This window comes from Stenella coeruleoalba, assembly GCF_951394435.1.
Source record: "Stenella coeruleoalba genome assembly, chromosome: 20".
Lineage (NCBI taxonomy): Eukaryota > Metazoa > Chordata > Mammalia > Artiodactyla > Delphinidae > Stenella > Stenella coeruleoalba.
The window spans coordinates 38,494,436-38,508,331 of NC_137166.1; the positions used below are offsets into that span (position 1 = coordinate 38,494,436).

Below are 13,896 nucleotides of genomic sequence, written 5' to 3' on the forward strand. Positions count from 1 at the left end.
TTGTGGAGCCACATCCTGGCCTGGCTGGAGACTCAGAGAAGGCTCGACAGGCCCGGCCCAGAGGGAAGAAGAGAAAGGATGCACCCGCTTCCCCACTAGGTGGCACCTCTCAATAAGTAACGGGGAGAGGACCCTTCCTCCACACCCTGAGCCCCAGTCCTCCCGCATTGCAACACACCCCGGTGTCTGCTTCCGAAAACCAGAAAAATAGAAAAGTTCGTTCTAGCTAAATATACACCATCTGCCTGGAAAAATCTCACTCGGCACTGTCGCGTCAACACCGAAGCAGGTTAATAACCGGCCCAGAGCAGAAGGTTTCTTTGTATAATTACTGGGTCCCCCACCAAGGCTTCCTCCTCAGCTGCCTCCTTAGGCTCCCGCTGCTGGCATCCCCCTGCTGCTTCCTGGCCACAAGCCACCACCGCCCCGCCAGCCCCCTGCTCAGGCCAGGGCCCCCTCACTCTCTGCTAGGCCTGGGCCATGGGGGCCCAGGGGCTCTCAGCACCGCCTGGGTAGGTGGCCGCCAGGTGGTCACCCTGGCCTTGTCAACCCCACTCATAATCCAAAGATAAATGACTCGAACCAAGATGTCAGTAATCACCCATTAAATTAATAGAGCTTTAAGACACTCTCATTCTATTTCTTGGTGAGGATGTGATGAGATGTGCACCCCCAAAACCTGTTGCTGGGAGAGCAAATGATTGATACTGCCCCTCTGGAAAGAATTTTGACCGAACAGAACGACAGCCTTAAAAAATATTACATACTTTTTAATCCAGCAATTTCACGTTGAGGAATCTATCTTACAGACTATCATAATCGAAAATATGAACATATTCTGTGTGCATAACATATGCACACAAAAATATTCACAAAAATGCAGCACTATAATAGTAAAAACCTAGAAAGGACACTACAGCAGGTATGTATATATGGTTTAGTGCAGTGGAATATTATAAAGCCATTACACATGTTTACAAGAGATTTCAAAATACATCACAAATGTTATTTAATGTTAATTGGTAAGAGTGTTCAAAAAGGTCTAAACAGTAAAGATGCAAATATGTTAGAAATACACATACATAGCATTAAAAGGTTTGCACAAAATATGCCAAATTTGTTAACAGTGGCTTTCTAGGTGGTGACACTTTTTTTTTTTTTGGCTGTGCTGGGTCTTAGTTGTGCCACGCGGGATCTTTCGTTGCAGTGCGTGGGCTCTTCGTTGTGGCAGGCGGGCTTCTCTCTAGTTGTGGCGTGTGGGTTTTCTCTCTTTCTAGTTGTGGCGTGCAGACTCCAGGGCGCGTGGGCTCTCTAGTTGAGATGCGCGGGCTCAGTAGTTGTGGCACACGGGTTTAGTTGCCTGGAGGCATGTGGGATCTTAGTTCCCCGACCAGGGATCAAACCTTCATCTCCTGCATTGGAAGGTGGATTCTTTATCACTGGACCACCAGGGAAGTCCCATGGGTGGTGATACTTTTAATGGTTCTTATTTCATTATACTTTTCTGGATTTTTCTGTTTTCAGCAATGAACACTGACAAATAAAAGAAAAGAATACTATTCATTCAATGACTATCTAAAAACAGAGTTAAAGGAATATATAAGAAATTGGTATAGTGGCTGTATCTGGAAAGGGGGCTGGAGCAGGGGTCAGTATAGGAGGACGCCTTCCTTTTCCATTTGTATCTTCTGATGTCTTCTAAGTTTTGTACCAGGCTTGTATTACCTATTCAAAAATAAATAAATGAAAAAATTTCAAAGAAGATGCAGAAATACTAAAGCCACAGTTGCTGGGAGTAGAGTGTGAGAGGAAAGCAAGGAAAGTGCTTTCAGCTCCTGAGGGAGATGAGACTCAAGGCCTGGACTCCTCTTGGGCCCAAAGTCTACCGTAAGTCACCCAGGACCTGGCTAGGCCAGTGACTTTATTCTGTAAGGCCTGCTTCATTTGACCCCAAATTGGTCAGGAGTCAGGCCATCTCCTCCCGAGAGTGGTTTTCCCAAGGGTAAAGGTAGGCAGGCCAGGGAAGGGACTCCAGGGGACACTGGTGCAGGACCTCTGAGCTGGGACCACCTGTGTCCCCTGGGCCTGGCAGAGTAGGACCCAACACACGAGTTGAATTGGTGGGGCCCCCCATAACTACCCAGTCACCTTCTATGAGTCAGGATAATCATCTAAAAGGACCCCACCCTGCCCCCCATCAACCCAAACAGTGCAAATGTCCAAAGTGGCTTCATCAACCCCAGGAGTGTGGCCTGTAAAGGGCACCTGATGTGTGCTAGATAAGGCCAGATAAAGAGCAGCTTTTCTGGGCTTCCCTGGTGGCCCAGTGGTTAAGAACCCGCCTGCCAGTGCAGAGGACATGGGTTTGATCCCTGGTCCGGGAAGATCCCACATGCCGTGCAGCAACTAAGCCCGTGCACCACAGCTACCGAGCCTGCGCTCTAGAGCCCGCGAGCCACAACTACTGAAGCCAGCGAGCCACAACTACTGAAGCCCGCGTGCTTAGAGCCTGTGCTCCGCAATAAGAGAAGCCACCGCAGTGAGAAGCCCGCGGGCAGCAACGAAGACCCAACACAGCCAAAAATAAATAAATAAATTTATTTTAAAAAAAAGAGCAACTTTTCTGAGATAAAAGCTTGATCCTTCCTTAATCACCCTGGGTTCTAATTTGCCCTGAAGTTTTCTTTACACACACAGAGGTGCGGGATACTGACTCTGCTCAGCAGGGAGGACAGTGCAGCTTCCTTCCAGGCCCCTGGGACCCAAGGGACATCCTGTGGCTGCCAGGGAGGCTCGGGGCAGTGTGTGCTCACAAGCAGCACAGGGCACCACAGCAGCCTGGAAAGTCAGGTCACAGGCCCTGGAATCCGGGGCTTTCATTCCTTCTTTAAAGTCACAAATTTGACACCTTCCCTTCCCTTGTGCTCCATGTGTACAACTTCAAATGTCAGAGATACTTCACACAAATGGGTGGAGAAAAGGACTGTTCAGAAAACATTTATTGTAGTTTGATGACACTTGTCAAACTGTGGTTCTGAAAGCAAAGCAAAAACAATATTAGGGGAAACTTAGGGTGGACTCATTTCTTAGAGAAAGTTTATGATTCTACCACTTCAGAAAGAGCAATAATTTACTGAAAATATTTAATTTAAAAAACAGAACTCAGGAACTACTATGACTTTTCAGATGGGGAAAGCAAGCCCCTGGGAGGGTGAGAGCCCAGTCGGGCAGCTACTGGGGGAGGGGCTGGGCGCCACTGACATTTGTGGCTTCACTCAGCAGGCCGACTGCCCCCTCCCTGAGACCACTCACAAGTCACTGGGTGAGGAAGGGGCATTCAAGAGGTAAACATGATTCCAGCAGGGGACAGCCCCAAGGTCCCAAAGGAAGGCTGGTCCTGCAACGGCTGCCTGGACAGGCGTCATCTTCACATGATGAGATGAGAAGGCTGAATGTGAAGACCTTCTTCCAGCTTCTGTGTGAGTGAGAGTAGATTCAGAAAACTGCCACTACGTGGCAGCAGTCACGGCTTTACTGTTCACCAGCTTCCTAGCTGAAGGGTTGTCAGGGCACACAGGTGCACACAGCCACAAAACACGGCATCTTCTCAAATAATTCCAGAACGGCACAGCCCCAGCCTCTCCAGCAGGAGATTTTGCTACAGTTTAGGGTAATATTCTGATGATGTGGGGCTTCCTGCAGCTCCCCAGTCACCTTCCATGAGTCGGGGGGAATCATCTAAATGGACCCCGCTTCCTGGAGCAGAGGCCTAGTCGTCGTACTGCACTTCCGCCCGGAGCTCCTTGGTGACGTAGTTGGCCAGCATCGCCAGCAGCTGCTGCTGCAGGGCCTCACTGCCCATGACCAGCATGGTCAGCTGCACGGCGTCCGTCCATTGCAGGTGCCTGACGATGGCAGTGGCTTCGTTAAAGAGCTTCTGCTGCTCGGCAGGTGGCAGCTCCATTATGATCTGAGGAACTGGCTTAAACTGTCCACTTGTCATCCACGCGCCTAACAAACCCCCGACGGCCCCCCCTAGAAAACAGGAAGGACTCAATTAGTCGGTCATTTATATTCATAAACGATAGTCACAGGTTCTCGCTGAGTTCACATCTACCGTTGTGACGAGTGGGCACATTCATGAGCAGGTCAGAATGGGCTTGGCTTCATGCCTGCTCCGCCAGGAGGGCAGAGGGCAAAGGTTGACGTGGCCTTTGGTCGATTTGGCTCAGATAATTGACACCCAAACATGCCCTCCCCTAAGCTCTGCGCTCACAGTGCAACACAAAGCATCTCCCCTCCTGAGAGCTGTGCTAACTAAAATCCTCTTCGTGGGCGGAAGGTTTCCATGCTTCTCATAAAAATCTCTCATCTCAAAGAACAGGGCTGAGAAGCAAATGCATTTTCAGGGAGAACCATCTCAGTGGTGAGGCTGGATGGCTAGTATGAGTCTTAGCTCTGAACTTTGAAATTTCCAGTGGAACCACGTGGTTATAAAGGACCCTGCAGACAGATGAGGAGGTATTTTCTCTTGAAACAATGTTTTTCATACAACACCTCCAAAGTTGTATGATGATAAATAACAAATTTAATGTATTCAACTACTTCTCTTTCTGCTACCCCAAAAGGGCACAAACATTATTTTTAAATGTCAATTTATTATTATCAAAGTTAAAGCACACTATTTTGGAATTTGAAGACCTTGTATCAATGGAAAGTTCTATTTAACCAGGTCAGGTGCAGTCTGCTACAGGAAGATGTCCTAGAGCAGGGGTCTCAAACTCAAGTGCCTACAGGGGTCAGGCAGGTAGCTGAAAGGAGTGAAGCGAGCTGAGTGGGACTGTGGTGACCTGGAGAGACAGGTCGCTGTCTAAAGGAGACATGGCTACCCTACGCCAGCCAATTGCTGCCACATGGAATACCAAGTATGTATCTTTTAAAAGTCTTATGATTTTTATTTATTTATTTATTTTTTGTGGTACGCGGGCCTCTCACTGTTGTGGCCTCTCCTGTTGCACAGCACAGGCTCCAGATGCACAGGCTCAGCGGCCATGGCTCACGGGCCCAGCCGCTCTGCGGCATGTGGGGTCTTCCCGGACCGGGGCACGAACCCGTGTCCCCTGCATTGGCAGGCGGACTCTCAACCACTGCGCCACCATGGAAGCCCTGATTTTTAAATATCGGCAATCAGATATTGAAAAGACGCAGCCCAGCTGGATTTGGTGACTTTCTTTAAAAGAGTAGAGTATGGAAAGGGGAAACAGTAACTTTGCAGTGGAGAAACCTGGCGACATGACCTTAGCCAGGTGATCAAGGTGAGCATCACAAGGGAGGTCCTCTGGGTGTCATATGTCCCTGAAATGTGTGACAATACTGCACCTCCACGGTATTCTTTCCAAAGATCCATAACCACAGTCTACTCGTGAGAAAGACATCAGGCAAACCCAAACTGAGAGGAGCTCTCCAAAATACCTGACCAGTACTCCTCAAAAGTATCAAAGTGGTAAAAAACAAGACCAGAGAAACCCTCAGAATGGGAGAAAATATTTGCAAATGAAGCAACCGACATGGGATTAATCTCCAAAATATACAAACCGCTCATGCAGCTGAACATCAAAAAAAGAAACAACCCAATTCAAAAATGAGTGGAAGATCTAAATAGACATTTCTCCAAAGAAGATATACAGATGGCTAAAAAGCACATTAAAAGATGCTCAACATCACTAATCATTAGAGAAATGCAAATCAAAACTACAGTGAGGTACCACCTCACACCAGTCAGAATGGCCATCATCAAGAAATCTACAAACAATAATAGCTGGACAGGGTGTAGAGAAAAGGGAACCCTCATGCACTGTTGGTGGGAACGTAAACTGGTACAGCCACTATGGAGAAGAGTATGGAGGTTCCTTAAAAAACTAAAAATAGAGCTACCAAATGATCCAGCAATCCCACTCCTGGGCATATATCCGGAGAAAACCATAATTCAAAAAGATACATGCACCCCAATGTTCATTGCAGTACTATTTACAATAACCAGGACATGGAAGCAACCTAAATGTCCATCGACGGAGGAATGGATAAAGAAGATGTGGTACATATATACAATGGAATATTACTCAGCCATAAAAAAGAATGAAATAATGCCATTTGCAGCAACATGGATGGACCTAGAGATTGTCATACTGAGTAAAGTAAGTCAAACAAAGACAAATATCATATGGTATCACTTATATGTGGAATCTAAAAAAAGGTACAAATGAATTTATCTACGAAACAGAAAGAGTTACAGATGTAGAAAACAAACTTATGGTTACCAGGGGGTAAGGGGGAGGGATAAACTGGAAGGCTGGGATTGACATATACACACTAGTATATATAAAACAGAAAACTAATAAGGACATAGCACAGGGATACTCTACTCAATACTCTGTAATGGACTATATGGGAAAAGAATCAAAAAAAGTGGGGTAAAAAAACAAGACTGGGGAGACTGAAGAGACATGACAATTAAGTGCAATGTGCTGTCTTGTGCTGGGTCTGGGACAGAAAAAGATCAGGGATGTAGAAACTGATAAAATCCAAATATAGTCTGAAGAATAGTTAATAGTAATGTTAGTGTTGATTTCTTAGTTTTGACAAGTGTGCCTTGGTAATATAGGAACTGAAACTGGGTGAGAGATATATGGGAATTCTCAGCATTATCTTTGCAACTTCTCTGTAAATCTAATATTATTCCAAAATAAAAAGTTTATCTAAAAGAATGCAGCCCAGGCCACAGAGAACCCATTTGCAAGCTGGACTCACCCAACAGTAAGTAAATCTTGCACTGTCTCAGGAAACCATGTATGGAGGCACCTGGTAGCACACACCTTCTCTGGGGACCAGCCAGCCTCATGTCCTAGAGGCTGAACACTGCCCTTAGACAGCTTCCCCCCAGTCTGAAAATAAGGAGCATTCTAGGGAGGGAGGGCCAGTCATTTACAAGTTTTACTGAACTTTTCCCCATGACACCAGTGAAACACTTAAGAGCTGATAAGAGTTGCACTCATCTGCACTAAACCTTTGTGAGAACATCAATATTTGATTTAGAGCAGCACTTAATGCAAAAAGTCGCCAGGAAATATCGACCAGAAAATTACCAAGTCTTTGGAGAAGAAAAAATTCCTTTGTTTTCTGGGTAAAATGATGCTCCTGCCCATGACCAGGGGCTGCAAGTAGCGAATCCCTGGGGTTCTCTTTGCAGACATCCTGTTCTCTACCAGCTTTTACTCAATCTGAATAAAATATGTCCTCCCAAAATGGCATTTGGGCACAGCTATATGATAAATGATCCCAGCTAGCCTTCCCTGAGCACATTAGATGGGGTGGGACAAAGATATAGGATGTCACTGAGGAAGAAGGAAATGGCCTTGTCTCCTCCCTCACGGGCTACTTCCTGGATGGCAAGAAGCTGAAGTCAAGACTCACTAATTCACAGAGTCTGGAAATGGAAATGCATAGATGGAAGGTCTGGGGCCACCCACAGGCTGATTTTTCTCCCCGGTGTGGGCTCAGCTTAATACAGTGTCCTTGAATGTCAATCCTGCTACCAGAGGGAAGAACAGAGCAGGAAGCCTTACTGGTGAGCTGGGACACAGAAACCAACCTCAGCAGAAAAGCAGTCACCTCTCCAGCCTGTATTCATGTGAAGACTGCAAGCCATACAGAAAGGACTTCCACCAGACTGTGAGCTTTCCCAGGCCCTGTATCCCACCACAGGCTGCCTGGCACAGAGGAGGCATTCAGTAAATATTTACTGAGCCCAATGCAGCAGACCATGCCTTGAGCCGATGCCCCTGTGTTGCAGGGTCCATCTGAGGCACCTCGAGGGAGGCCTTATCTGGCCCCTCCTCAAGTCAGACCTGGACAGCAGCCAGCTCTCTGACACCACCCCTAGCCCTGTGGTTTGGGCCACAGAGGAATTCTTCCGGTTCATAATCCAAAGGAAGCAACTTCATTCTAGCAACAATGAATGATGGGAAAATCAGCCAAAGTTTCATTTATTGCCAGAAACAGAAGCAGGTGGTAAAAGAAGGGGACAGGGGTGATCACTCCACGAGTTAGCTTATTGCTTTTCCTGCGTTGGACTGCTTGCTTTCAGAATGGGGAAGCGCTCTGGGAACGAGCTTATGTAAAGTGGCTCTACAGCATCGGCCCCCAGTAGGTGCCTGGCAAATCTCAGCTTCCTCTCTGGATGTGTAATGGTGATGGGGGGAGGGAGACTGTCCAAGGGACCCAAGACACCCCGAAATCTTCAGACTCTAGGACACATCCCTGGGGGGAAAGGTGTCCTCCAGGTCTGCATGACAGATGCCATCTGAGAGAGCCCTGCACTTCTGAGACATTCACACAGAAGCTTGTGTTTTTAACAGGACGACTTATGTACCCAAAGATCATTTCACAGAAGCAACCTCAACTCAACAAACTTCTCACACAGGACAGAGGCTTTTATGAGGTCTCTGAGGTTTCAAAGGTCTTTTTTTCCCAACAACTGCACTGTCCCTGTGAGGCACTTGCACTTACCAACGGCTAGTCCTGGTGGGCCGCCCACCAAACCACCAACGAAGGCCACGGCCCCTGTGACCAGGGCGCCCCTCCCGGAGTGCCTGACGGCCGCCCTCATTTTCCTCTCCTCAGAGACAGAGCACAGCAGCCTCATGATGTCCTCCACCGCGACGGGCATTGCAGCAGACCTTGAAGGAAGCATTCCAAAGGAGAGTTTTAATGAGTGAAGCATATTTCTACCCAAATGTTGCTCTTCCTAAAGTTTTAAGGAAGGTTCCCCATTTTTGGTACAGAACAGTACCTCTGCTGTATGCCCGATGACAGCACTCCCCAGTCATGTGCCAAGTCCTTTGCCAAAGAGAAAGCAGGGCAGCTTTCAGTTAATAAGCAGACTGAATCAGCAGGGTGGATGAAAGGTCTTCTCTGCCCTCTGATTAACTTCTGATTTACAACAGGTTAAGGAGCAACGCTGGCCACATGTTCCACCAGTTCATCACGAGTGAGGCAAGTCTGAGCTCTCTTGCATCAGGGCCTTGCAGCTGGCTCAGGCAATCCCCGAGCACAAACCTTGGCCGAGTGCACAAAGTCCCAGCCCCTGGTCGTCTCCTGTGTGACAGGGCATCTCTGCCCACGCCAAGCCAGAGAAGGGGAAAGCACAGGACTCTGCAACCGCACAGCCTTCACCCACTGGATGACCCTGAGCAGAATGGCAGATTCTTCACCTGTAAGATGGAGATAAACCACCTATAGGCTGGATTCTTGCAAAGTGTAAGTAGAATGGAAGCAAAGTGCCTGGAGCGAGTCTGGAACACTGCAGACTCTCAGACATGATGGCTCTAAATAAACGTTTGGTTCCTAACATACACCACTGGCTTCTATAAGCAACCACTCATAGAGTCAATCCAGTTCTACTTATGAGACATCAAAGGCAACGACAGGATGATGTAGTAAGATGAAACAACCAGAGAATAAAAGAAATCAAAGAATTCCAGGGGTTTGCATATGGATGGACAGATGACAGATGGATGGGTGTACTTTGGAACATTGACCTTTAGAACAATCCTCTGGGGTCAGGAAACTGTTTGCCACACTAGCAGGAAAAGGACAGGCAGGGGCAAGGGTGAGGGCAGGTCAGGCTCCGCCCCAAGGCTGGTGGGAATGGAGAGCTTTGGCACTGATGGGCCACCTGGCAGGATAGGAAGTAAAATCAAAGCAGCAATGAGCAGGTGATTCTCCTTCCAGCTTCGGCTAGACCCAAGGCTCGGTGGGCACTTTCCTTTCTCACCAACACTCCCCTTTTCATTTAAGGCTGAGACATGCAAACATTCACTAAAGGAACTCGACTGTGGAAGTTTGGAGCAGACTCTATTACTAAATATCTTTTGGATATATGAGGTTTTTTTTTTAAACCCAAGGCTAATCCAGAATTAGTCTCTAATGTAAAATTATCCTCCCAATCCCGAGAGAGAATTCTCAGTCCTTAGAACAAATCTATGGATCTCCTGTATCACCAGTCAGAACGTCTTTGTAGTCCCAGGAGAGGTAAGAGGGATCCTGTGCTCCAGCCCCTGTAAATTTCCCCTCTTTTCCTTTTATATTCTTGACATCAGTGATTCTCCACCAGTGCATAGGAGTCACTGAAGATCTTGTTAAACACGGCCCCTATGGGCAGGGTGAGATTCTGTATTTACAAGCACCCTCAGGTGATCTTCTGCCCTCACTTTGGACAGCAAGAGTCTATGAGAGCATGACTCAAGATGTTTGACGTCTGTTACTCAGTCCTTGAGTTCAGAAATGCAAAGAGGCATCCGCCAGATGTGTCTGTTCACCAGGGGTGTGAGAGGCAGTGGAGGGGCAGTCCTGCAGGGTTGCCCAAGGGACTAGAGGAGAATTCAAATGTGTTTGTCCTTGCTCTGGCTCCCAAGTGTCCTGGATCTGCTAAAATGCCTGCTAGCTTCCAGGTCCCTCTGCTCACCAGTGGTGACCACGTGTAGACAGAGCACATGCCCCCTCCTCCTCCCTGCAAGAGAGCCCCCTTCCACCCTTCCAGAGGTCAAGAATTTTCCAGGCACAACTGTCAAGATAACATTATAGCATTAATAACAGCGAAGGAACTGCACTCAGAAATGGGGGGAGAGAGAGTAACCTGATTTACCCAAAAGCCATGGTCCTGTAAAGCTATGCAAACAAAATGTTTAATTTCAAGTACATATTAAGATAACCAAAGGAATTAATTTCATGGTAAAACCTTTCAAAAAGCTAAAAATCCTCCTGTAAAATATCTAGTCACCTTCTAGCTTAGCTCTGGTTTATATCCAGCTTTTTATCTGTCACTTATGCTGAAAAAAGGGAGATGAAGCACCCTCTGGAGGCTGCAATGAGCCTCCCATTCCCAGAGGCATGAAGACCTTGAGCCTTGCCATGCTTGATCTGCAAGTCTGGCTTCTAGGCCAGTGTACTCTGCCCAGATGCCACTCCTAAAACAGGTTTTCTGCAGAATTATGGATCTGTATTCTTGAAACAGTTTCTGCACAGCAAGAAAAGGTATGTAAAAGAGGAAGGAAATAGATATATACCCATTTCACCCTCTACTGTCTATTAAAAAAGCCCACAAAACAAAAACCAAAAAAACAGTTTCCAACCTGCTCTGAATGACTTTAGGTCGAAACCCACAGGGGCTAATGAGACATCACTGTGCAAACGCCACTTCCAACCTCCACTTAGCCCAGTTGGGCCAGCACAAGGCACAAGCCCAGAGCTCTGTAGGACTGGAGAGCCAGCAGGTGTCATGATGTGTGGGAGGGGAGGCAAGGAAGTGGCCTGATTCCAGCTGGGTTCAATGGTTCCACACCATGGGTAAAGAGGTGGCATTGTGGCTGCCTCCATCCAAGGGAATGCTGGTTTAATTTCCTTGTAAGAATCATTTTAGAAGTTAGAGCATCAATAGACTCTTGTTGTGGAAGAAAGGTTTGCAGCCCCATCTCCTGAGCCCTCGCTAAAAAGCTCAGCCTCCCAACTTCTCCAGGGCTGCCAGATTGAGGAAGGAAGCCGGTCCTGCTTCTCCTTCTCCCACTCCAGCTGCCTTTGTCTGTAAGCAGTAGAGAAGTGGGTGAGGAGGGAGGAGACAGGAGCACTCTGATGGGGACAGACCTCAATGGGGCGGGAGTGTGCCTCCCCCCATATCACACCTATTTCAGAATCAGATTTGTCCACGAAACAGGCTCCGGTCACAGGAAGCCCATCTGCCAGCCACGGGGAAGGCAAATGCCAACGTGAAGCCCTGGTTTCGTGTAAGCACCCAGGCTGGTCTGCCGATTACAGCAGGGATCTGGGGGAGAGGGAGATGAGCCTGTCCCTGAGACTATAGCCTGGCTTTCTGAGGTGGACCAGATTGTGAGAGATGAGGAGAGGAAGGCTGCAGAGCTAACACAGACCTCCATGCACACAGCTCTTTTTAAAAATTAGGAAAGCAGGGCCACTTAAGAATCAGAGTGATGTTGCCCACCTGCAAGCCTCAGTACTTTCTACTTTGCTGGTGAAATTTACAAAGCTCCAGTGTGCCCACTGGCTCCTATAAACCGTGTCTTTCCACCTCTCTATGCCCCAGGGCAAAGACTGGATCCCATCAGCAAACATTGTCAGATTAGCCCACAGACTTTTTAAAAACGAATTAGTTGCCAGAATTTTAAAATCAAGAGATTTCACATACACCTCAGACTTGTGATTTCTCCTGAAAAATCAAAAGCACAAGCCACACTGGGGCCGCCACCTGCAGCAACGCAGGCCAGAGCCGAGCAGGACCCTAGCAGAGCACACGTTACCTACCTACCTGGCCCATGAGCAAGTCGCTTCACACCCTCTCAAAATATTCCTATTTCTTTTGTTTGTTTGTTTTAAAGGCTAAAGAAGCTACCAGTCCCCACAAAGTTAATCTCCCCCAGCCCCTAAATCAGTAACATTCCTTCCTGATCACCTCTAAACTAGCGTCCAGATTCTCTTCCCAGAGGGCAAGGCCAAGGGTGCTCCGCCCTGCGGATATAACACCAGCCACACGCACCGCGGTTCCTGCGGGAAGTCACACGCGCGGGCACACGCACACACAGGAGTTCCTGCAGGAGGTGACACGCACACACAGCCCTCCGTGTACCCCGATTCTCCATATGGAAAATGAATGCACGAAGAGCGTGCGCCCAGCACGGGAGAGCCAGGCCCGCGACCAGCTGGCATGCCAGCCGCTCCGGGCGCCCCTCCCCCTCCCGGCTCCAGCAGCTCGGAGCCCTTTACCTGCGGAGGCGGCGCCGCGAGGTCACAGGCCGGCAGGCGCAGGGACACCAGGCCGCCCCTCCCGGCGCGCAGGCCCCACCCTCCCGCCTTCCGGCTCTTCAGCGCTGGGCCTTCCGGGGCGCCACCCACCTGGTCGCGCAGCAGCAGCGGCCGCCGCCGCAGCCGCCGCCGCCGCTGCCGCCGCCGCGCTCTCGGCCCAGGCCCGGCTCCGGGAGCGGCCCTGCCGGATGCGGCACCTGGAGTGGGGTCGCTGGGGCCCCGAGGCCGCGCGCACCCCTGCCTTCCACCCCGCCCACATCCGTTTTAGGTCCAGGTTCCCTTGGACCTTGCTCAAGCCCGGGGCCCTCCTGGGAGACTCTTTGGCCCTTCGCTCAGGACCTAAGGACCCCTCCCTTCCCCCCATTTCCGGCGCGGGAGAGAGCACGGCAGCCTTGACAAGTAAAGGCGCTGAATTAATATTCGGTGGATATTCGGGGCAGAGTCAAACACCAGCTGGCCGCAGTGCGGGTACCGGCGGCATCTGGGTCTGGGGCTTTGCAAAGGCCTAGCGCCACCTTTGCTCCTGGGGTTCCAAGGGAAGAGGAAGTGCAGTTTCGGGGCAAAGCTGAGGTTGGGGAGGCTCTTGGGAGGGTGCAAAGGCTGAGGGTGGTGGGTAACAGAAGGGCCAGGGGCTACTTTAGGGGGCATATGGAGAAGGCTTCCCCCCATCTCCTCCGAGCCCCCCAGACAAGATCTGGCCTGGAACCATCTCAAATCTGAAAAAGACTTCTGGGGGGCTTACCTTGCACTGTCTCACTCAATCCTGACAGCAATCCTGCAACATAGGCATGGTTGCCACTGCCATATTACAGACAGGAGAAGGGAGGCAGCAAGGCGCAGAGAGATTGATCTACCCAAGGCCACCAAGATAGTGAGTGTCAAGGTCCAGACTCCATCTTGGCTCCACCTGCCTCAAAGCCCCTGCTTGTAACCAGCACTCTGCCTTGCTTTCCCGGGTGCTGTGGGCATCCAGAGGGTGAGCCTCTTTCACACTACCAGAACAATTTTGTTACTTTTCTTTTTTTT

At 49.2% G+C, this 13,896-nt stretch overlaps 1 protein-coding gene across 5 annotated transcripts; it reads right to left on the reverse strand.

Moving 5' to 3' along the window:
• Positions 1–3,043: 3,043 nt before the first annotated feature.
• Positions 3,044–13,673, reverse strand: LOC307178370 (protein C19orf12 homolog). Of its 5 annotated transcripts, XM_079906490.1 has the most exons (4): positions 12,832–12,890; positions 8,849–9,269; positions 8,566–8,735; positions 3,044–4,035 (listed from the first exon to the last, which is right to left on the reverse strand). In XM_079906490.1, exons 3-4 carry the CDS (start codon positions 8,723–8,725, stop codon positions 3,770–3,772), a joined length of 426 nt encoding a protein of 141 aa, XP_079762616.1. In that variant the 5' UTR covers positions 8,726–8,735; positions 8,849–9,269; positions 12,832–12,890; the 3' UTR covers positions 3,044–3,769. The 5 variants fall into 5 exon arrangements, with proteins under 5 accessions (XP_079762616.1, XP_079762617.1, XP_079762615.1 ...); XM_079906491.1 differs by lacking the exons at positions 8,849–9,269; positions 12,832–12,890 and adding an exon at positions 13,613–13,673; XM_079906489.1 differs by lacking the exon at positions 8,849–9,269 and having other exon boundaries at positions 12,832–12,902.
• Positions 13,674–13,896: the final 223 nt, after the last annotated feature.

What these genes read in the sequence shown, in the direction of transcription:
- LOC307178370 (XM_079906488.1), bottom strand. Translation starts at nt 8,779, where the DNA reads ATGCTTCACTCATTAAAACTCTCCTTTGGAATGCTTCCTTCAAGGTCT. An exon ending in CCCACCAGGACTAGCCGTTG is followed by an intron (nt 4,036 to 8,565) that starts GTAAGTGCAAGT and finishes CCTGTTTTCTAG; the next exon opens with GGGGGGCCGTCGGGGGTTTG.